Source organism: Melanotaenia boesemani, chromosome 16 (assembly GCF_017639745.1).
Source record: "Melanotaenia boesemani isolate fMelBoe1 chromosome 16, fMelBoe1.pri, whole genome shotgun sequence".
NCBI classification, from domain to species: domain Eukaryota; kingdom Metazoa; phylum Chordata; class Actinopteri; order Atheriniformes; family Melanotaeniidae; genus Melanotaenia; species Melanotaenia boesemani.
Genome location: NC_055697.1, coordinates 19,313,666 through 19,338,370, shown reverse-complemented (window position 1 = coordinate 19,338,370; position 24,705 = coordinate 19,313,666). Strand labels below are relative to the sequence as shown.

At 40.6% G+C, this 24,705-nt stretch overlaps 1 protein-coding gene across 4 annotated transcripts in view; it reads right to left on the bottom strand.

The window, feature by feature from the left end:
- Positions 1-24,705, bottom strand: part of pcdh15a (protocadherin-related 15a) — a 249,930-nt gene that overhangs the window by 155,385 nt on the left and 69,840 nt on the right. For 2 of the 4 annotated variants that reach the window (XM_042010341.1, XM_042010342.1), the window contains 3 exons: positions 15,573-15,691; positions 1,432-1,446; positions 160-225 (listed from right to left, as the gene is read on the bottom strand). In XM_042010341.1, the coding sequence (XP_041866275.1) occupies positions 160-225; positions 1,432-1,446; positions 15,573-15,663 (172 nt within the window). In that variant the 5' untranslated portion in view covers positions 15,664-15,691. The remainder of the gene's footprint in view (positions 1-159; positions 226-1,431; positions 1,447-15,572; positions 15,692-24,705) is intronic. The other 2 variants (XM_042010343.1, XM_042010344.1) reach the window with 1 other exon arrangement.

The window sequence follows — 24,705 nt, the reverse complement described above, 5'->3', positions numbered from 1 at the left end:
AATAACGTACATCATGTTAAAGCAACACTCACTGTAGTACAAAGCCAGTCCAACCAGAGTTCAAGTTTACATAAGCACAGCAGCATTCATCACTCTGCATCACTGGGATAAGCATGACCTGGAATACATAAACATCATGGGGAACTGTTAGGTACGTACCGTTAGGACTTTCTTCGTCAATGGTCACTATGGTTGCTGGGGGGCCTGGTCGGGACAGCTTACATTCTGTACGTACAAAAAAAAAATTAAATTAACACCAAAAAATTTACTCTTAATCTAATCTAGTTTAAAACATAAATAATCTATGCTTTGTGGCAGCATTAGCTTATGTTTTGTTATGCAAAAATAGCATGCTTGTCTTTTTTCACTACCAACTCCGGGCAACATGTGGTGTTATAACAGTGTGTCTGCAGTCTTTATTTTTATTACATACCATGAAATCTAATACAATCAAGCCTCACAGCTATGAACGCAATGATCCTGAGAGGTTGATGATTAGGCCACAGGGTTACAAATGAGATTGGTTGCTTTCTGTCTGAATGTCTATTTGTTAAAAAATGGCTAAATTAAATTTCATAAAACTTTAAAAAAAAATTTAAAAAATAAGCAAAGAAAGAAAGTTTGGAGTTTACCAACTATCTATCATTTTAACTGAATGGACTTAACCTTTTTTGTCAGCTTTGGTAAAATAATGTGAGTTCAGCTCAGAGGGAAAAATTCCCAACCAATCCAACTGATTCTATGTAATTAAACCCAGCTTTGCCACAAACTTTTTAAGCTATTAAAAGCCTGTTTCATAAAATGTCATAATGCAACTCATACCAATTTAGGCAAAGGGGCATGCTTTCAAAAGAACAAATACTTTAGTTCTGCTTACTTTGAGAAAAAAATTATTTTAGAAATGATATATGGTACAATCCAAGTATTGCCAACAGCAATATGATAACCAAAACTGCAAAAACAGACACATTAAATATTATATTGTTGTGAAGAAATAAACATTAAACTGCAATTATATTTCACGATGTCTAATTCTGCAGTAAAGTGGAATCATTGACTGTTTTAGCAGAAACATAAATGGGACACCAGACAAAGTGATTGTGGAAAACATGAGGTAACATCATAAGCAGAGCACAGGTGAGTGCAGCTTCACAGATGGAGGTCACAGCAGCTAGATGGTACAAACACATGGGACACAAGTAATGACAGCCTGACAGACAGCACCAGATGGGGCAGCAGGGGAGCTATGGAGAGGAGGAGTCAGGAGAAAGGAAAGTCTATTCTAGAGAAAAACAATGTGTCATGCTGCTGATGGGAGGAAAGTTTGGGATCAAATGTATATCAACACAGGGAAAGAGTGGGGGAAACAACAAATCACATGAAGGTAATAATACAAAATGAAAATAGAAAAATAGATCCTTGCCCTCTTACCCTCATACTGCCAGTCTGTAGGGGTCAGGGGTTAGTTTAACCAGAGGAAAGCAGAGCAGAAGCATGAGAGGGAAAAAAAGCATGAAAGAGTTAAGGAACAGCTCTGAAGTTAGGAAAGAAAAGAACATTACTGCAAAAAAGAAGGACTATTAGACCATAGAGGAGAAGAGGCAGAAGAGGAACAAAGATTTTGGGGTGAAAACACTGAAAAGCCTCTCATTAGAGAAATGGTGGATGTTAGTGATCCACACACAGTTTTGCAGATGGTCCGCAGCTCTCTTCTTACTGCCAGTAGCTACTGGCTGACAGTGTTTTACAAGAGAAGCAGTGGAGTGCATTACAAATATGAATTCAGCGCAAAGATCTTAAAAGGACAAAAAAAAGAAAAGAAAAAAAAAAAGAACCCATTTAGGTGGTTACTCAAATCTTCTTTAAAAAAGAAAATTTAAAAGGCACAAGGCAGCAACTATAGCCTTAAACACAGAGCATTTATCCATCTGTCTTTTAAATTTGCTCTGCCTCCATCTTCTAAGATATTGAATCTCAAGCAGCTTGCTATAAGGTGGTGTCATCTTAAGTCACATGTAATCAGAGATGGACAGAACAACGGCACATCAACAGTCACCGCTCTAGCGTTTCACACCCACCTTCTGTTGCAGACTTTAGTTGTGCAACCATGCACCTGTTACCAGGTGCAAAACAGTGGATAGTTTTCCTATTAAATATGCATGCCCATGGGCCTTCACTAATGTAGTGGCTTTAAAAGCACATATTAATCAGACATAAAAACCTAGATGTGGTGTGTCTGCATTCATATCATGTCTGTTTCTAAAGTTTACTTCCACACAAAAATTAGCAAGTATAAAAAAAAAAACAAAACCCCGAAGCTATAACAGAAAATCTTTAATGAAAATTATTCACCCCACTTCAGGTTTCTTCTCCCTTTTATTATGAGCAGGTCTTACATTCTGAACATTATTTTATTACAAAATATGTCTGGAGCTCACATTTATAAACCATGCAGAGATCCATGTCCTTGCTGCTTATGTTACTGTCACTGTGAGGATCCATTCTCACAATGTTAAAAGGCAAACACGACCATTCCTAATCCCAAATCCAACATGCACCGATATTGTTAGGCTAATCCCTAATACATATTCACTACTCATATTCAGATTTGTAATTTTAAAGCAATTAGCAAATCTGTACCTGCATGCTAAAATAATATCTCCTAGTAGCATGATGAACAGAGCAAGTGGGTCACGCCTTGAAATGTGAGTCATAAACAACAAGCATAGTTAAAATAAGTATGCAAATCTGCTCTGAGAAGACATCATTTTTGTGAAGCTGAAGGGTGTGCGCGTTTGTGTGTGCTATAAAAGTTACTTGTGCACATTTTGAGAAGCTTTTCAAGGGATCACAGAGGGTATGTTCAGATAGCTTTTCATGTGTGTGTTCATCTAGAAATATATGTGTGTGTTTTATTAGTGCACATGTGTGTGCAGCTGTAGCTGGTGGTTGTGGGAGCAAGTTCTGAAGAGTCTGGTTTAAAGACAAGAAACAGCCAAGCCGAGATAAAGAATAGCGCCTACATTGCAGTGACAACACCTCTATACGATGATCACAGCACAAACATGTTGCATTCAAATGCATCTGAATACAAATACAAAAAACTCAAAAGCAGCAACTTCTGCTCACAGTCATGCTTGCTACAAAATTAAAATGGTCCCAATTTCTAGCTACATTAATACATTTTAACAGTGGGTGATTTTTGAGAGATTATAAAAGATGTTTTCTGGCCCCTACACTTCCCCGTGGCTCTTTGGCATCACACAGGAATGTGTCAAATCTCCTGTGCACCCACTCCTTCAGTACACACTATAGTAATGCAGCTAAAAATGCACAGACTGAAAGTAAAAGAAGACAGCCACATTCTTGAATTAGCATTCATTGAGGTGTAAAGAGAATAGCAATTAAAGAGGATAATTGGACGTCTAGTTTAAACTATGTAAAAAAAATATCCATCTTATATAAACAAAAAAAAAAAAAAAGATGGAGTGTATACAGTAGCACATCTGTGACATGTAGCGGTACAAGCTAAAAAGCAGATAAGGAAGGAATGTGTGAATATTTTATAACCCTTGCCCCATCTCCTGAAGATATCTGATGCAGTTTAAAAATGGTAAGAGGTTGAAAACAACACAGAGTTGTGGGAGCTACAGAAAAGACACGACTGATCGCAGAGCTCAGCAGGAGGGGTATGCAGCAGCATGATGCCCCATCCTACAGCGGTCTGTAGATTATCAACAAGTCACTCATCAGTCAGGCTTGTATTTTGAACCTTTATCTACAGCAACCATGTGACACACTTTTTCACACTTTTAGTTACACATCATATTGTTCATATTAAATAACTACATCTTATTAAACTTGAAAGATGTAGTACTGTATCTTATTCAATGCAATGCATTCATAATGTGCACATTTGCCGAAAAATAACTGTGCAGATGCCTAGTATATTGACAATGGCAGAAATCAAACCTAATTCATTTTGATTATCAAAAGAAAAGCCACACACTCTTTGCCATTACGCTTCGACTCTGATGTGGCTTTCTTCCAGGAACAGGTGTCAGTAATGTTGGGTTTCAGTAGGAGCAAGTCTATTAATAAGTGTCTATGGACAATTATTAATAAAAGTATTAATCTAAAACATTACCTACAGGGCACCGCTGCAGAAATTCCAGAGCTAATAACTATACCTTAATATCAGTTTCGAGGGTGTGTCTCTATATTCATCAGTCTTGGACTGAAATTACATGCATAGAACAGACGATAAAGGCTATGAATGAAAGTTAGCAGGCTTTGTCCTCTTGTGAGGCCTGGGGGGAAAACAGAGTTGCTGTTCTTTGGAGCTAGGGGAGGGGTGGGGCTAGCTTGATTTTCCAGGATCAGAGTAGGGAATGGTGCCACCTGGTCAAAGGTATGGCCAAAGGACAGAGATCGAGAGTAGTCTTGGGAGGTTATCCCGAAGTTGGAGGAAGTTGATGGGAGTGGCAACCTAGAAAGGAAATTTGTTCCCTTTCAAAGTAAAGGTGTTAATTTTAATCCACAAATGAGATCTTTGGTTCTGTGGTGTCCCATCAGTTTTGTGAGTAAACTAAAGGAGACATTGGTTTTAATGATTTTGTCTAAAAGTAAAAGATTATCCAATAGCCTTCCAAGAGTCTAATAATTCCAATAATTTTGAAAGTGTCAGTGGAGTTGTGATGGTTTCATTTAATATGTACATGTGCATGATGTAGACATCTCAGTTACTGATGTTTTAGCACCCTCTTTTGGTGTCTGTAGGATTCAGGAAGTTCAAGCATTATGGGTAATAGACAGTTTTCCGGTCTTCTTGATGTTTGGCTCACATAAGCCTGTACGTGTTTTGTTTCCTTAATAAGCACATGTAAGGCAACTTTATGAGTATAAAAACTTCCATAATTGATAACGTTTTCGCAGACTTGTGTGCTCATGTGGAATTGATTTCTATGTGAATTAGCATTAGCATACTAGCGTGCACGTTAGCATGCTAACAGGCCAAGCAAATCGTTTTCCATTGAATTTAATGCAAGTTAGCATTCGAGGTTAGCATTATGCTAACGTTCACATGCGGGATACAATTGTGTAGTTTCTTTTCATGTGTTATGTTGTTTTGCAAAGAACGGTTGACTAACCAGTAACTGTTGTTTAGATAATGAGTGAGATGAAACATTAATGTAATTCTCTGTTCATTTCAGTTTTACAAAAGAGAATCTCATGGAATAAAAGCCTTGAAGTTACTCCATGGACTGTTAACTGTCTGTCTAACAAGATAAGCATCCAGCCAGCTCCACATTTTGTGAGGACAGAACAGGAGTCAAAAGTTTTAAGAAGACATTATTTAGAACAGATTAAATAAGCAGCATCCAATCACTAATTAGTAATCACAGCACTGTACACGTCAGGAAACATACTCAATAATAATCAAAACCTTGTAATTTTGACCTTGTGATAATTCACATCAAACTAAAAAGATCATCTCACTAATCAACCAAACAATGCCGCCTTGAAGATGTAAAACTTCCATCACAAAATGATTACTGCTAGACTTGAGACAACTTAGGCAGAAAAATGATTGCAGTCAAGCCCCAATCAATTTCAGGAAGCTTGAGGTGGTACAAAACATTTTCTTCTGCTAAACTGTAACATGTGATAAAAGGTTGGAGAGGTGAGGAGCAATAATCGCACATTATGTCCTGGCCAAGAACAACATTAAAAACATGTTCCTTGAATTGTGTAGGTCCACCCAGTACTGAATGCTTAAACAGCATGTTATGTGGCATAAGATATCTTGGGAGTGTCCTGAGGTGCGTGGCTCATTGGCTGCAGAGCATTCAGACTAACCAGTCCTTTTATTAAGTACACCTGTTTAATTGTTTGTTAAAACAAATATCTAATTGTCCAATCACATGGCAACAACTCAATACATTTGGGCATGTGGACATGGTCAAGGTGACTTGCTGACGTTCAAACTGAGCACCAGAATGAAAGAGGAAGAATAAGGGGTTTAAGTGACATTGAACATGGCATGATTGTTGGTGCTAGACATACTGGTCTGAGTATTTCAGAAACTGCTGATTTACAGGGATTTTGATACATAACCATCTCTAGGGTTTACAGAAAATGGTTTAAAAAGAGGAAATATCTATTGGGCTGCAGTTCACTAGACCAAAATGCAGAAGATCACACCAGATAAGAACAGGAAACTGAGGCACAGGCTAACCAAAACTGAACAAAGTTGAAAAACATTGCCTGGTCTGATGAGTCTCAATTTGAGCTGCAACATGACATTCAAGGATATTAGGGTCAGAATTTGGTGTAAATGACACAAAGTATGGATATATCTTGCCTTGTACAAACAGTTCTGGCTGGTACTAGTGATGGTAAGGGGAATTTTCTTGGCACACTTTGTGCCCCTCAGTGCCAATTGTGCATTGGGTAAATACCACAGTCTACTTGAGTAGACTGTGGTATTTAACATAAGATTTGTGGAACATAAGATTTGCATCATGGATGTGTAGCAGCAACTGCATGATGCTATCATGTCCATATGGACAAAATTTCTGAGGAATGTTTCCAAACTTCTTGTTGAACTTATTCTTTTGCCATAAAGACAAATTCTGAAGACAAAAGAGGGTCATCTTGCTAGTGAGTATTTATTCACTGGATTCGCTGTTAAAGCCTGCATAGATCAGGCTGTGGTTTATGGCCTTACTCTTTAATCTAATTAGGCTCATTGGAATACAGATGCCAGTTTAACATTAGACCCGGATAATAGACAATAGAAATAGCTTAGCCCGCTTAGCCTGCCGATACCCATCAACTGCCTCTGGAGTGCCACAGGCCAAAAAGGCCCGATAGGACTCCTTCTTCAGCTTGACGGCATCCCTTACTGCGGGTGTCCACTAACGAGTTCGGGGGTTACAGCCATGACAGGCACCAACGACCTTACGGCCACAGCTGCGGCTGGCCGCCTCAACAATAGAGGCATGGAACACAGCCCATTCGGACTCAATGTCCCCCGCCTCACGCGGGACATGGTTGAAGCTCTGCCGGAGATGGGAGTTGAAACTCTTAATGACAGGGGACTCTGCCAGACGTTCCCAGCAGACCCTCACAACATGCTTGGGTCTGCCAGGCCTGATCGGAATCCTCCCCCACCATCTGAGCCAACTCACCACCAGGTGGTGATCAGTTGACAGATCTGCTACTCTCCTCACCCGAGTGTCCAGAACATGCGGCCGCAAGTCCGACGACACGACTACAAAGTCGATCATCGAACTGCGGCCAAGAGTGTCCTGGTGCCAAGTGCACATGTGAACACTCTTATGTCTGAACAAGGTGTTCGTTATGGACAGTCCATGACGAGCACAGAAGTCCAACAACAAAATACCACTCAGATTTAGATCAGGGGGGCTGTTTCTCCCAATCATGCCCCTCCAGGTCTCGCTGTCATTGCCCATGTGAGTATTGAAGTCCCCCAGCAGAATGAGGGAGTCCCCGGAAGGAGTGCTCTCCAACACCCCCTCCAAGGACTCCAAAAAGGGTGGGTACTCTGAACTGCTATTTGGTGCATAAGCACAAACAACAGTCAGGACCCGTCCCCCCACCCAAAGGCGGAGGGAGGCTTCCCTTTTGTCCACCGGGGTAAACCCCAACGTACAGGCGCCAAGTCAGGGGGCAATGAGCATGCCCACACCTGCTCGGCGCCTCTCATCGGGAGCAACTCCGTAATGGAAGAGGGTCCAGCCCCTCTCAAGGACAGTGGTTCCAGAGTCCAAGACGTGCATCGAGGTGAGTCCAATTATATCTAGCCGGAACCGCTCAACCTCGCGCACCAGCTCAGGCTCCTTCCCCGCCAGAGAGGTGACATTCCACGTGCCTAGAGCTAGCTTTTGCAGCCGAGGATCAGACCGCCAGGGTCCCCGCCTCTGGCAGCCACCCAGCTCACACTGCACCCGACCCCTATGGCCCCTCCTGCAGGTGGTGAGCCCACGGGAGGGGAGGCCCATGTCACCCTTTCGGGCTGAGCCCGACTGGGTGGGGCCTCCGTGCCCCACCTCCAAGCCTGGCTCCAGAGGGGGGCTCCGGTGACCCACGTCCGTCCTTGCTTTTTCATCATCATAGGGGGGATTTGAACTGCACTTCGTCTGGTCCCTCTCCTAGACACCTGTTTGCCATGGGTGACCCTACCAGGGGCATGAGCTCCCGACAACATAGCCGCTAGGATCGTCAGGATGCACAAATTCCTCCACCATGATAAGGTGGCGGCTCAGGAGGAGCGGTGTCCCCATAATAACACAAAATAAAAGCCTACATACAGATTGCATACAACCTGATAAAACCAAATAAAAACCAAACTTACAAGCTGTTTGGAATTTTTTGATATGATGTTCAAATGAAAATTCTCAAACAACCTCTAAAGCAAATCATCTTTACAAGGCAGATACACTGTTACACTGCTGAAACAAGAAGGCTGAGATGAGACGGATTCTGCTCATTGACATTTACTTTCAAAAGGCATTTTTACCTGCCACTCAATTCAATAGCCTGTGCTTTCCTGTGGCTTCCTCTGTAAAAGCACCTTCTTAACAACCAATAAATCAAACTGCTGCTGCCCAGGAGTGTAAATCTAAAAAAAAAAACTTTAAAGGACACCTAACCTAACAAGCAATGTGGTCCAAGGGTAAGTACTGTGTCATTCAACCTGGCATAGCTTTACAAGAAATCCAGTGACTCGTGTAATGTGACACCCCCCCTTTAGGTAACATTGAAATTCAAATATTTTCAAAAACTGCAGTGAAACCTGCTTGTCAACTTTACAAAAAGTAAAAATTATCTGCAGAGGGTAAAAGTGAAGAGGAATGAAGAGGAAATTAAAAATATATTTCTCATCCTGTAAAGGATGGCAAACTGCCAACCCAACACAATGTTCCTCTTATCATAAAATGTCTCATACTTTATGTCCATATGGAATCATAAATGCTTCTGCCCTTGCTGTAGTGATGATAAGAAAATGTCTAACAGAAAATGACTGACAGAGAAAGAAAAATCTCAGTGGGCCTGCCATTACAACCAAATTACCAGTGGTCCACTTAAGGGAATGTCTGCTGACCCCTGGTTTGACCAGGATCCACTAAAAACAAACAAAACAAAAACTGTTGGCGGAAAGAATTATACACAGTCCCTGGGATGGCAGACAGCAATATAGAAATGTGGAGAAAGAGCAAACCTGTTGGAATAATATAGTTTATAATACATGGACCATCCCATAATGCAGAGTGGCATTCTGAGGGAAGTTCAGTAGTGCCTAGCAACAGACTACTGTCTGGGGACGCACACTGCCAGTTAATCGCTGCTTATGAGCAGGAAGCAGGTCAGATCAGTGGAGCAGGTTGCCTTACAGTAAACAAGACTAAGGGTATTTGTCTGCAGGGGTTACCTATCTAATTAAACAGCCATAAGAAATTTACATTTCATAATTGCTCTCTTGTTTCAAATTATGACATTGTTTGTTAAAACTTACTTGATTATCCTAAACTCCTGTGTTCAATAATAAGGCATTAACACTACTAATCTGTCAAGCAGAAGCTTTAAGTTGTTATCATTGCTATGTTCAGTGTGCCAAAGTACATTTTCATCTCTCATTTCCATAGTCACACAAAGCACTGGCTTATTATTTGGACTTCAGTGCAGTTTTAAATTAACAGACACTTGTGCACAAAGCACTCATTGGTTTATAAAAATACTTGTTTAATTTCTAAATTTGCTCAGTTTGTCCACAAATGCTTTCAGAGGTAGTGTTCCAGTGAAAGTCTTTCATACCTTAGAAAGACTCGGAAAGCTTAACGCTAGGGCTGAATGATTTTAAATCTAAGATGCAATTTTTACCGTTGCAATTAGCAAATTCCAAGGAGAGCATTTAATTTTCATGTTACACAGCACTTATCAAGATTTTAAACCTGCAGCATCCACAGTATTACAAATCCACTTGTTTCACTTGCAGTTCCTGTTGTCTTCCGTGCGCAACAGTCATTTGAACATCATGTGACAACTACACTCAAAAATGACTGAAATGTTGTGAAAAAACCACATAGGATAGATAATAGTGCAACTTCTGATATCCAGAAGAGCATTTACTGAGTGGAGTAACTAAATATTTTTAAAGTTCAGTTCTCAGATAATGGGATTATGTTAATAAAACCAACAAAGAATATTGGATCCATTTCTGAGCATTATGAAGTGATATATTTTCTGCCATGCATTCTCAGACATTTCTGCTAGTTGGGGTGTACTTGACTGTGTGTGCACGCTTGGGTGTGTGTGTGAGCACTGGAGAAGGATTCCTCCGTGTACAAGACAGAGAGCATGTAGAGAGAGAATTTACATATTGTGGTGTAAATAGGATAAATAACATCAGAATGTTTAGTTTTTAATACAAGGACAAAGTATAAACCTGTTCTAGAGGAACTGTGACCCAATGGCCACATTGGTTAATGAAGCCATTCATATCAGAACTTTGCATCCTTGCATTAGAATATAGAGCAGTTTATATTTTGTTGTCACCTCATCTAGTAATGTGCTGTCTTATTTCATAATCATATTTCTCCATGAGCACTTAACGGAAGCTGGAATAAATTGCAAACTGTGATCGCAATATTTGTCAAAAATAATCGCAATCAGATTTTTTTCAAAATCATTCATTTCTAATTGATACCCTCTCATAACTAAAGGAAACTCTTCATAAATCCATCATAGAGTGAAATTTAGCAAAGAAAAAATTGATTCCTGCTTCTTGCTGGTTTAGTTCTCTGGCACCTTTAATTAGCATACAGCTGACGTAGACCATGATTGAATGAACAACTAGACTTCTTTTGAGATGATTTTTTTCTCAAGCTTGTTGTGAAATTTTACAGAAAGAAAAAGGAGATTGACAAGAAGTTAAGCTGTTCAACAAATAATCAGGTAAAGATGTAGCTTTTTGTCAAAGCTGCATTGCTGTACAAAAAATAAAGAAAAGCCTAGTGATATGAAAAAAGTATATGAACATGGCCTTGACTGATAAATGGAAGAATATATCTCCTCCATCTTTACAGCATTACAGAATGGGGGCTTATTAATGCTTTTGCACCTTCATGCAGTTTGTTTTATGTTTAACATGCACCTAACTTGAGCTGTCTGGTGTGGCAAGTTATATTTATTGGTTGCTTACAGCATCAATTTAATTAAACTTCACTAGTTTCATAAAAGTAGATTATTTTCATCTTTATTTTTATTTATTTTTTTATCTATTTTATTTAATTTAAATTTTTTGGTCAGTTTAATATCCGTCACTAAATTCCAGTGTTTTCTTTTCCTCAGAGTGATTATTGAGGGTTTGGACAGAGCTGGTCAAATACATTTCTTTTGTATAATATACATTTTACTATTATTAATAATACGCATATTTTGTCATAAAATAGTACGAGTTCTTACAAATTTTAGTCCTTACACAAATAAACTACAGCATGCATTTCCAAATGTGTACTATTGTGAAATTTATTTTGTGTTATGGTAATCTTATAGCTTTTATGTATTTCTCAAACATAATTAACCCGTTGCAGGATTATAGTAGCCATAGTAACTAACTTCAATACAGCTAATGCTTAACCCCACCCAATGCAGTTGAGATTCTGAGTCAGTTCTGCCTTGCTCACAACCAAAATTGAAACACATCTCCACATGAAAACATTTGGCAAATCACTATTCCATGAGAGAAAAAAAGCAGCCGAATCGATGTGGAGACAGGCTGTGCGATGTGCTTCCTTTTTGCACTCTGCCAAAGCTTAGCATAAAGAATGCAATCACTGTCTTTCATTCTTTGTATTTCTCCCTTTTTCCTTAAAAATTGTTAAAAATGTGGCTTTTCATGTGTGGCTTCTTTCTGTAATTGTGTGCATGTTCTCATTTTTAGTGGTCACATGTGGGATAGAATTTTTGTTTATGGTGCGAAATAGATGGGAGATGGAAGGCAAGAAGGGAAATGAGGAGAAGAGGAGAGGGGGCAGCTGCTGTGACTAAAAGTAGGAAGAATGCCAGAGAGACAGAGGTGGAAATTAGAAATTAATGCCTGAAGCATCGTGTAAATTATTAGTGGTTGATCACGGAGGACAGAGAGGGGTACTGATGTGTTATCCCTTGCAGCCTCTCCTTCTTCACTTAAGACCCCTCTAGTTGCTCTCCTGTCTTTATCCCTCTGTGAGGTTAACCACACAGACAGAAGAGCAAAGGTTGCAATCACACTCCAAGCACACAGTTCAGCACTCGCATGCTCACATAGTGAGCTGCAAGATGGCCCTGTTGGTACAGACCAGCCCTGTCTTACCAAAAAGACCCCCCTCCCTTCTTGTGCAGCCCAGAGCCTGATTACAGCATAGTGGTGAACAGATTAAAAGCCTCCCCCCCCCTGTCACTCCACTGCTCTCTAACTCCACAGTCCTCTGCTGCTGCCAGACACTGTCTGCACATCTGGCCCCTAATCAGACAAACCCAAAAATAGACAAACAATTGTGGGTCAGAATGAATGTGCAGATGGGGAAAAATGGGAACGCGAGTCACAAGCAGAGATGGGAGCAGAATTCAAAAAGAAGGAAGGCCGATGGCAGAAGTCTCCACAGCCATAATACACTAATACACACCTCACCAAACACACACAAAGACACCTGAGCAGAGTTTATCATGTGTGCATACAGGCATTTATTTTTCAACATCTGGATTTAGTAAATGGAGGATGTGGAGGACTGGACAGAATATGTTGTGCTTTAAAAGGGGACTTAAAGTACAATTTGTCCATGAATGTGGGCTGTCAAAAATATGTTTCTTTTGTGAGAGATGATTAAGCTTACGGTGCAGCAGAGTCAGAGCCAGATGCTGCAGGTTAAGAGGGGAACATGAAAGGAAGGCATATGGAAAAGAGGATTATTAATGGAATCTGAAAGCAGCAAACATGTTAAGGAATCAAATTTAAGAACAGAAAGCAGATGCAATGTGGGAAGACAAATTATGATAGAATTAAAGGAGAAAAGTATCTGATTTTTCTCCTTTATTGTGGTAGGGACTACTCACACATTTTCGTTTTGACATGTGCAGAAATTTCTTAAGTTTTTTTTCAGTGAGTGAGCCATTTAGTCAATTACACAAAAGTGACACAAAGCAGAACACATAAATAAGGTCCCTGCATGAAGAGATTAATGTGAGAATAATCAATCAATTTGCATTTTTTTCTCCTTTTTTCCATTTTCATCAGTTTGTATGATGAATGGAAGAAACACAGAGATTTCTGAAAGCCAGGCTTATTTTCTCAGATGGTGTTCACATTCATGTTAATCAGAACTATGAGATTTATTAAATCTCTTCTAAATACACTTGAAAGGTACTGTGACATCCACTAAATATATCTTAGCCCCTCGTAGATTAACACCATCTAAAAACTAGCTGCTATTTTAAATAGAAAAGACAGAGAATAAACAGGCTAACAGAGCCAAAAGCCAAGGATGCCATGATTTGGGGAGAGTAGGGACATTTATGGGTGAAATGATGACAAATGTCATGGTGGGGGATGTTAACATCCTAAATTCTAATGCTAAGATCATGCCTGGCCTACGTGACTGGCAAACAAGGTAACAAGCACCACATCCATTCTGAGATATAGTCTTAGTAAAACTCAGAAGGTCATTTGCTGGAACACACTGATCCAATCAGAGCTCAGTTGCAGGTCCTATAATTGTATGTGCAAGAAGTCACATTACAGGCTGCTTCCAAATCCACAATCAGCGGAAAAAAATTCTATAACAAGGTTATTGATTGATTGCTTTATTTTGAGCAGAAAAAAGTATGTTCTACTATCAAAAATACATATATATTATATTCAGAAAAGAAAGGAAAAGAAATAAATATAAACCAAATATATGAAAGAAATTAAATTTAAAGGGCCCATATTATGCAAAATTCACTTTCTAAAGGTTTTCTAAAAGTCATATGTGTCCTCATAGTGTGTGTATGAGGACCAAAAATGAACAAATCTGTCACCTCTCTCACTTCCTTGCTCCACTTTTTAGCAAATGTGTGTTCAAACAGGTGAGTCTAAGATCTTTCCCTTTGTGACCTCACAGAGGGAAATAACCTCTACCCCTGGTAGTGGATACTGCCATTGACCTGCCCCCCTGGCTAGCTGAGGCTGCCCTCTAAAATCACAAAGCGGGTGCAAATGAAAGCCGGATCTTCTCCCAGAGAGGGGCGTGGCCAGGCACTACTCACGGACATTTATAGGTTCTGATCATAGACTGTATATAAAAGATGGACAGAGCCTCTGTGACGTCACCCGGAGGTTTCTGGAGAGCAAAAGTGAAGCTCGTTGGACAGCTCGCAGGGACAAGTCTAATCACTTGTTCTTTGTTCCATTTCTGAAATTTCTTTAAAATTTAATCAAAATCTGTCTATAACAGAGCTACTCAATTCGGTCCTACGAGGGCCGCAATCCAGCAGGTTTTCCATGTATCCCTGCACCAACACACCTGAGTCAAATTAGGTGGCTCTAACAGCCAATCAGGTTCTACACAATGACTCATTAATTTGACTCAGGTGTGTTGGTGCAGGGATACATGGAAAACCTGCTGGATTGCGGCCCTCGTAGGATCGAATTGAGTAGCCCTGGTCTATAACCTTTTGAGTTATGCTACTAACAGAAAGACTGACATAAAACAGAAACACTGAACCAAAACACGTTTAAATATAGAAAAATATTGAATAGTTAATAAGTTATTTCAACTATATCATTTTGTCTTTTTTAAGGTATTTTTAAGGACAGAGTACAAATTCAGTTGTGTAAGTACTGTATATACTGTAAGGTCATAAAAACCCCTTCCCCTGCTCAGCAGAATATTTTCTCTCTGACTCCAGATGAAAAAAAAGGAACCATGCCAAGACTTATCTAACCTACACTAATGTAAACTGAGCTAAAAACTACTAATATTGTACTACTAATAAACAAGAAACTGTGCTAAGCCTGCTGAAGAACTGTGGTAAAACCAACAAACAAACTAACTGGGGTAAAACTATTGATACTACTTATAAACTCGTTATAAACTATATGCATATAAAATGTATGTATATATTAGCAAATATTATTTGCATAACCCCATTATTACAGCTAAATTACTGTTGGGAGCACACAAACAATGAACTGCCATTAAAACAAAATTGGCTTTTGGTTTTAACAGACACAAAGAGGCAGATCTCTGGAAACTAGAAAGTCAAAGATCTATGATCTAAAAAGCTGTGTTTTTGGCCAGTTTGTCAAGGTTTCTGTAAGCTTGTTGTTCAGAGGCTTAACACTTTGACATGTAATTTAACAGAAACAATGATGTGATTCAATGAGTAAAAAAGAAAAAAAGAAAAAGACAATTAGCTTTTCCACAATGCTGGACCTCTGAAAGTGAAAAGAAACATGCTTCATCTAAGCAATGCTATAAGTGACAAACAGGAAGGCGGAAGGTGATGGGCTCAGAGGCTGCTCATACCTCCTGTGTCCTGTCCCCAGCTGTGGATGAGCAAAGAAAGGATTGCCATTCCTGTCCCCAGCCATCTGACGAGCCACCACCCCCGTCGCATCTTCTGTCAAGCCTTATTGCCTGTCCACCTTAACAGAAAAAAAAGAAGTATGTTAAGAAAAAAAACAAAACAAAAAAAAAACAAAACAAAACAAAACACCATTCATGTCTCGCCAAACCCTCAAGGCTTCTTACTGTGACCAACCAACAACCAACATTCAGCTCTACTTAGATCATTTTCATAAGGTTAGTAGTAGGGATGTGCACAACTTGTCGATTAATTGATTAGACAAGATAGTGCACAAAGTCAACAGCTTTTTTTTAAGTGGACGTTTTGTTTGGAGAAGTTATGTGTCAATGTGCAGAGACATGGTGGTGTTTACAGTGCTGTGTTTAAAAAACAGCGTGGCCCCTTTAAGAATGGTCAAGCTAGAGAGGAGAAGAGATGCCTAGCGCAGGCAGTGTTGCCAAATTGGGTGGTTTCCTGCCCAAGGCGTTGGGCGTAAACAGATTCACAAGACTTTCCTTACATTAACATTCCAGAGGGTAATAAACTTTTGAAAAAGTTTTCTATGTCCACCAGAGAAAAGACATAAGAATGAGGAAATATCTACCTTGCCACTAAAATATTGTCCATATGTTGTTGATAAGCTATTTCAATTTGTATTTAGATATGCAGATCGTCATCAGGATTGGTGCAATGTTTGATCACCATGATCTGAAACTTCACTCACCATTCCTTATTGTTTGAATGTTTAATAACATTCATTGTGTTTTGCTTTAATTGTGTTTTGATGGCTGATAATGTTTCTGGACAATGACCATCAGTTTATTGTTTTAACAATGACATCACTGAAGACTTTAACATCTGATAATAATAATAAATAATAATAATACATTTTATTTATAAAGGCGCCTTTCTCACACTCAAGGTCACCGTACAATAAAACACAACAATGAATAAATCCAAATAAAATACAAGAAAAACATAAAACAGTGATTGCAACAATGTACATATTATAATGAGTAAGCCAGTTTAAACAGATGTGTTTTCAATTTGGATTTGAACAGATGAATAGAATCAGAGTTGCGGAGGTCAGGGGGGAGTGAGTTCCACAGATGAGGAGCAGAGCAGCTGAAAGCTCTACTCCCCATGGTGACAAGGCGAGCGGGGGTGAAGATGAGGTGAATTGCAGAGGAGGATCTGAGGGAACGGACCGGTTTGACAACACGGAGGAGATCAGAAAAATATGGAGGGGCGAGGTTGTGTATGGCCTTAAAGGTTAACAGCAAAATTTTATAGTGAATGCGATGGGTGATGGGGAGCCAGTGGAGCTGCTGTAAGATGGGGGTGATATGATGGATGGATGGGGTTCTAGTGATGATTCTGGCTGCTGCATTCTGTACCAGCTGAAGTTTATGAATTGATTTCTGGGGAAGACCAAACAGAAGGGAGTTGCAGTAATCCAAGCGTGATGTGACCAGGCTGTGTACAAGTATGGCGGTGGTGTGAGGGGTGAGAGAGGGGCGTAGGCGGTTGATATTGCGGAGATGGAAGTATGCGGACCGTGTTATGTTATTAATGTGTGATGTGAAAGAAAGAGTGCTGTCGAGGATGACACCCAGACTCTTTACCTGAGGGGAGGGAGAGATGGAAGAGTCATCAATGGGAATGCAGAAACTATCAGATTTAGAGAGGGTGGATTTGGTGCCAACTAGTAACATTTCGGTTTTACTGCTGTTTAATTTGAGAAAGTTTGAAGTGAACCAGGACTTAATGTCATGAAGACAATCTGTGAGTGAGGTAGGTGGGAGAGTGGAGTTTGGCTTTGTGGAGAGATAGAGCTGGGTGTCATCCGCATAACAATGGAAATGTATGTGGTGTTTTCTGAAGATATGACCAAGGGGGAGGAGGTAGATGATGAACAACAGGGGCCCCAGGACTGAGCCCTGGGGCACACCTGTGGTGACTGGGAGTGACTGGGAATGGGATGATTTCAGCTGTACGAACTGAGTGCGGCCAGAAAGGTATGATTTGAACCAGTTAAGAGGGGTGTGGGTAATGCCAATAGAGGAGAGTCTAGTCAGAAGGATGGAGTGGGAAATAGTATCGAAGGCCGCACTCAGATCGAGAAGGATAAGAATGGATAATAAACCAGAGTCAGCTGCTAGAAGGAGATCATTGGTGACTTTTAGTAATGCTGTTTCAGTGCTGTGGAGTGGACGGAAACCAGATTGAAATTCTTCATATAGATTGTTAATGGATAGATGGGCTCGGAGTTGTGAGGAAACTATTTTTTCCAGTAGTTTTGAAATAAACGGCAGATTGGAGATGGGACGAAAGTTGTTAAGGTTGTTAGGGTCCAAGCCGGGTTTTTTAAGTATTGGGGTGATGGCAGCAGTTTTTAACAATGGGGGGACCAGACCAGTGGTGAGGGAGGAGTGTATGATGCAAGTAATGAGCGGCGCCAGTGAGGAAGCAGATGCTTTTACTAGGAAGGTTGGGATGGGGTCTAGTCGACAGGTGGATGATTTTGATTTCCTTATTAATTCAGTGATGGCAGTGATAGGGGGGAGAGTAAATGCAGAAAGAGAGATGGAAGGAGGCAGAAGGGGAGGTAATGGAGAAGGATTATAAGAAACATTTGGAGCGAGATGTTGATGAATATTCTGGATTTTGGATGTGAAGAATGAGATTAGACTGTTACAGAAAGCAGATGAGGCCATGTGAGGTGGAAGGGAGTCAGGAGGTTGTGTAATATTGTTCAAGAGAGAAAATAGAGCCTTTGTGTTACCTTCATTAGAATTAATTAAACTAGAATAATAGGTGGATTTGGCAAGTTTGCAGCAGTCCCTATAGTAAGTGATGTGGTTTTGATACATTTCCTGGTGGATAGTTAAACCAGTTTTCCTGTAGAGTCGCTCCAGTTGACGTCCTTTGGTTTTGAGTTTTCTGAGAGCAGGGGTAAACCAGGGTGAAGAGCAGTTGAAAGTGACTGATCTAGTTTTTAGAGGGGCCAAGTTATTGAGCAGATTCTGAAGACTGTTATTGTAATGTGAGACAAGATCATCAGGGCTAGAGAAACTGTCAGGATGGGGTAGAGCGTTAATGGCAGTAGAGAGAGTGTCCAAGTTAATGTCCTTAATGTTACGGAAGGATATGTCACGTGAGCGCTTGTTTTTTGCAAGAACCAGACTGACAGAAAAAGAAATGATCATATGGTCAGAGAAGGGGAGCACATCTGTTTTGCAACCAGTGGGAATTAAACCTGAACAGCAAACTAAGTCGAGAATATGACCTTTTGAATGAGTTGGAGCAGTAATAAACTGCTGGAGACCAAAACTGTTAAGACAAGACATAAAATCCCTGGTGAGAATATTATTTACATTGTCCATATGGATGTTAAAATCTCCAAGAATTATTATGTTGGGCGATCGTGAGGAGAGATCAGCCAGAAATGCAGAGAAGTCATTTAAAAAGTCCTTATTGGGCTTGGGTGGACGGTAAACTGTGGCGATGAAGGTTGGAACAGGACCAGGCAGCAGTAGGACCATTGATTCAAACGAGGGAGCGGAAGGGGCAGAGACCTGTGAGACTCTCCACTTCTCACGGGCAAACAGCGCGAGACCACCTCCACGGCCGGAGTCACGTGGTTTGCAATAGTAAACAAACCCAGGCGGGTTAGCTCCATTTAGGCAAGTGTAGTCATTTGGCTGCTGCCAAGTTTCAGTCAAACATAAAAAATCCAACTCACGGTCGACGAGAAGATCCTGGACGAGATGTTCCTTGTCAGTTAGTGAGCGGATATTCAGAAGACTGAAGTTTACGGTGGTGTCAGAGTTGGTAGCCGACCTAGCTAGGTGGGCTAGCACACTGTGATCAGCAGCACGACCGGTGTTCCGATGAGGGCGCCTGGATGTGGACCAAATGGACTTTATCTGTTTGGAGTTGTCCGAGTGGTAGTTCCGCCGGGAACCCCGGTGAATGGTTCTCCGCCGGGGAAAGACAGCCAGGTCAGGATGGAGGTGTAGGCATAAATCTGAGGGTTCATACTGCAGTGGCCAGCAGGAGGCGACCTCAGCGGCGGTGGAATGTGCAGTCATCGGAGAAGAAGAGGCAGAGGTCACAGTGGGGGCGTTTGATGTAAATGTAAACAGTCATGCACGTGTGCAAGTTTGCACCGCGTGTTGCATATTAGCCGCAAGTATGCGGCAACCCGACCTGTTCGGATGAAGGCCATCTCCACAAAACAGTGAGGCACGGTTCCAAAATAAATTAAAATTGTCAATAAAACTAACATTATGGGAGCTGAAGATTGAGTGGAGCCAAGTATTAAGTCCAAGTATTCTGCTGAACCGGCCAGCGCCGCGGGACAACGTGGGAATGGGGCCTGAAATGAAGACACTCAGTCTTACAGAGTCGAGGAAAGTGAGAAGCTCAATGAAGTGTTTTTTAGTGATTTCTGAATGCTCGTGTGCTGTATCATTAGTCCCCACGTGAATTATGAGCCTGTGGACTGTGACAGGAGCTGACTGCAGGATGACCGGGAGTTTACTTAAAATATCGGAGACTGAAGCACCAGGAAAACAGTGTGTAACTGCATTGAAAAATTGGATGTGTTTTATGATTGAATCTCCAACTATCACCGTAGTAGGAGAGAAGAGTGGCCTTGGTGGGGACGAATGTAGGATGTCCTGGGGTTGTGAAGATATTTCAACTGGATTGTATTTTCTCATGTCGGAGACAGGCTGTGGGACAACAGACTCGAGCCCCGCGCATTGCGTTGCCAGAGGTGGTGTGGAAGAAGGAAAAACACCCCCGGAGCGCCGGAGCACAGCCTCCTTGAGGAGCCTGCGGCGGCGGGAGGCCGAAGACATAGGCCGGGATGTGGAACGCTGAGGGATCCGGTGGTGTTCGGACACTGGGCCAGGAGATGGACGAGTCTCGGGCTCCACCAGAACTGGAGCAGCATCAGCCAGCCCATCACACAGCAAAGCAGCACAATCTGGGGTACTCCTCCGGAGCGCAGGGAAGTCAAGAGAGGACTCCAGGTCTGGAGGGACCTGTGCCGTTCTGCTAGTACGAAGGGGCGCTGGGGAGTCGATAGCCAGGGCCGCGTATCTGTTCGACAGGCTCAGGGGCGGCGATCGGGACGTATTTTCTGATATCCTCTTTGGACTGCGGACAAATACCTCTTCATCTGATATCAACCCTGGCCTGGGAGTTGAACAGAAAGAGGGCCGTGGGCAGATGGATGGATCCCACGGAGCAGTGTCCTGAAGAGCAGCGCTGAGTGAGGCAAGACGCTTGGATTGTCCACAGGCCACGTCCATAAGTTTGTGGAGGAGTGCTTCTTTTTTCTTCAGCTCAGCTTTGAGACGCCGATTGTCCTCCTCAAGGTCAGTAATAATACCAGCAGCTTTTTTAAGAAGTTCTGTATCATTGGTACTGTTATTTGTAGCATTTACTTTGCATGATGTGCTGAGACCAAGTGACACGTCTGAGCTGGGTGACGCCATTTTTGATAACTAGAGATGTAATAACAAATGTTTATCTGATACTTTTACAAAGGGAATCAGAAAGGTTTAGCACTGAACCAGCCCACGTAGGTATCTGATCGCCAGCCAAACTCACAGAGCCTGCCATTGGTTGAAATGGTAAGCTACACTTCCTTGTGGGCGTAAAATGCCTTCCAAGTTCTGAGTTCTGAAGATGCTTCAAAAACGTCTTCGGTGTGATGTCTCTGGGGTAAGAAGTCTCTTCAGAAATGGAGAGAAAGAGCAGCAGAAAAATTTGGTTTTTGCCATGATGTACCTTATATATATATAGTTAAACTCTGTTTGGTTTATGTTCTCCCTTTCTATACTGATTTTTGATAACTAAACAGACTGCAACATCAGGCTTCAACCAGTTTACCAAGTTTTTGGCTAATCAAAGCTGGACTCTTGACCTTTTTGCCAGAACACAACAGACAATTTTCACTATCCACCACCTCTTGACACCACCAATCCAGTAGCGTCTCAGGATGAGGCCGAATAAGCAGACAGAAACTTCAGGCCCAAACCTGCAGACCATCCTGTGTGACAAACCTTCAGCCTTCATGAAAGATTAGCCAGGATCCAAACCACCCATCCAGGCTTTCCTCCTGTGTACTGGAGTGCCACCAAAACGGTCGTACGTGGGTCGACTCGATTCAAACGGAACCAGACGAGTCCTACGAGTCTTATTTCAGATTAACTGCTAAGAAGTGGCTGGTTGCCTGACAGAGTCGGTTATAGTGAAAAAAATTGCTTAAACAGATTAGACACTTTTTAGCTTCATCGGATTCAGAAATCCTTTTCAGCCTTCCCCCTAAAGAGTTTAATTAACACCACAGGTTAATTAACTTCTGTTTTTATTTTGCTCCACACCTTACATGACCTTACAATAAGATTCTGGTTTGAACCTCACACTTGCATTTTATAGTGTTTGTTTGATTCGTTTTTTTCCCATTTTCCTTTTCATTACATTATGCATATTTAGACTAGTCAATAAATATTTACATGTATTTTAACTAGTTGGTTTGTGATTTTTTTCATGTTTTGGTTCCTTCAAATGAGAACTTATGTTATTAGCATCTTGAGACTGATTTGATTGGATTCACTTAAATTAATTAATTTAGTTAATTTAGTGGTTTTCCATGCTTCCATTATAAAAAGCCTGGATGGTGCTCCAAGGTAACCGATAATAATTAATATTTTATATTGATTATTAAAAATATCATTTTATTTAAACATTTTTAAAGTTTAATGACGCTACATCACTGCAATACCATGAGTAATATATTTGGGTTTAATAAGTTTAACAAACTAGATTTAAAGTAAAGTCACCAAAGGAAATTTCTGGTTGTGTCTTGCAGTTCATCACAGATGCAGCTAATGAGAGGAGGGATGAGTGTCAATATGAGTAATACAGGAAGCTGTCTGAAAAATTTCATGTTGCACCTTCCTAATAAGGCTTCTTCTTAGAGCAGGTGATAAGCTCTAAAATCAAATCATATGCTAAGGGGTATGAAAAGCAGCGCACATGCATCAACGCTTTATATAAATAAAAGCATGTTTGAAAAATTTAAATGTTTGACTCACGTTATCAGAACTTCTGTAGCTGTAATTCTGTTCTACTTCAGATATTTTCAGACATGAGCATCTAAGTCTGGAGAATCAACATACAGTTTCGCCACCATACCTAGTGAACATAACAGATTATCTCAATGACATACTCTGGAGTGAAACTCATGTAGAGTACAGGAATGAGAATGCTGCTAATGAATTATCTATAGCGATAACATTTTTTGCTTTCAAATGAATACTACATGTTAATTATTGAGGAGTACAAGACATACAGTGAGACAGAAGGTTATGAATGAGCATTCATAGTCACCATTTTTTATCAGTTACCTACTCTATTTACACATGGATTCGTTTGCATATAAACTGTCATTTTTACAGATGCATTATTGTTATTTTTCATCCACTTTTATTTTAAAACTTCTGCTAAAATATGACTTGTCAATTCTGAGTATACATTTTCTTTTTGAGAGTTCTGGAAGTATACATAAAAACTCTTGTAATTTGCTTAAACGGAAGCCAGTCTTGCAACTTTCCAAAACTACAAAAATTAACAGAAGCTCTTTACTCAAAATGAAGTAAAGGTTGCTGAAATATTTTATGTGTACAAACACATAATTTAATTAAAAAGAAAATCCTCTACAGATAACCTACTTTATCTAATGTGACAGTTAATGCAGCCTCCCACTCTTCTCACTTCTCACCAACCTTTTAAAAAGATGGCAACGTGCTTAGCTTGTGTATGAATTACAGCACATTTTGGAAAAAGAAAATGTCCATATTTGTGTCTTAAGTAATAGTGAAGACCTCCCACACTCCCATAGTAACTATTTCCTTAAATAGTATTGATCTACCCCTGAGTGGACAGCATGAAGGTAAAGTGAGGCATTTCTGCAGCAGGAGAGAGACCTTGCTATTGAAGGGCAGCACTGGGCCTGATTGTCTTAACGGATACTTGGATGCATTGTGTCACATTTTTTAAAAAATAAAATAAAAAAAAAACACTTGGAGTCTTGGAGCAAAGTTGCCAATATGGCAACGTTGTCAGTGGGTGTATTTGTGAGTTTGATGTTTACTGCCTGTGACACTGTTCATATGATCTAGAAACCTTGTATAAAAACCACTTGAGCAGTATGTGATATATGTGTGTCAGGTTCTAGTCAGCAACAGATCAAACAGGTTGACGACAGACTTGTGAGGGTAAACTGCACAAAGTCTGGTCTGACTGCTTTGGACATTAGCACTATTACAAACAGTCCCATCACATACAATAAAAATAATTTCAAGGTGGGAATGCAGGTGTGAAAACATTTAAACATTCACGAAACTGTATGTCTGTACTTGCTTTCCTCTAAATCTGTAAAGACATACACCCAAACACATTTTATACCAATTCAACATTTTGTATGTGCACTGTGCAGACAGCAGGATACTGTTGCGTTCTCCTCTCTTTCAGTGCAACAACAAGAACGATTTCACACTGGTTTCCCATTCAGTGACTGCCCTCTCATCTCTCTAGCTCCCAGTGGTGTTCCCTTTTGAAGCAGATTTGATTCCTCACATTTCATACATCCATTTTTCTTAAGGGGGTTAAGTATGATTGCTTTGATCCTTTTCACACGAGAAAAACTCCGACCTGAACCACCAGCCACCCTGAAGAGAGAAGTCATTGCTTCCTGCAGATTACCGCAAATCTTCTCCTGGTTGATGTGGGAACACTGAGTGTCATTTACATTTGCTGACAACAATGCTTCTGTAGGTTTTATGAACAGGGAGACTGGAGATTTCTGACTGAGTGATGAAAGAAAAATGGCTCCAATACTTTGTTTAACAGTCGCCTCATTGGTCACAACATGAATGGAAATTCATACTTTCAGTAACAGCACAATGCTTTGACAAAACTTCACCGGCAACAGTTCAGTTCTACTCTGCTCTACCTTAATGCATACCACATCAAAGTAATTCAATCCTAGCTCCTTGCAAGCTGAGTGTCTCT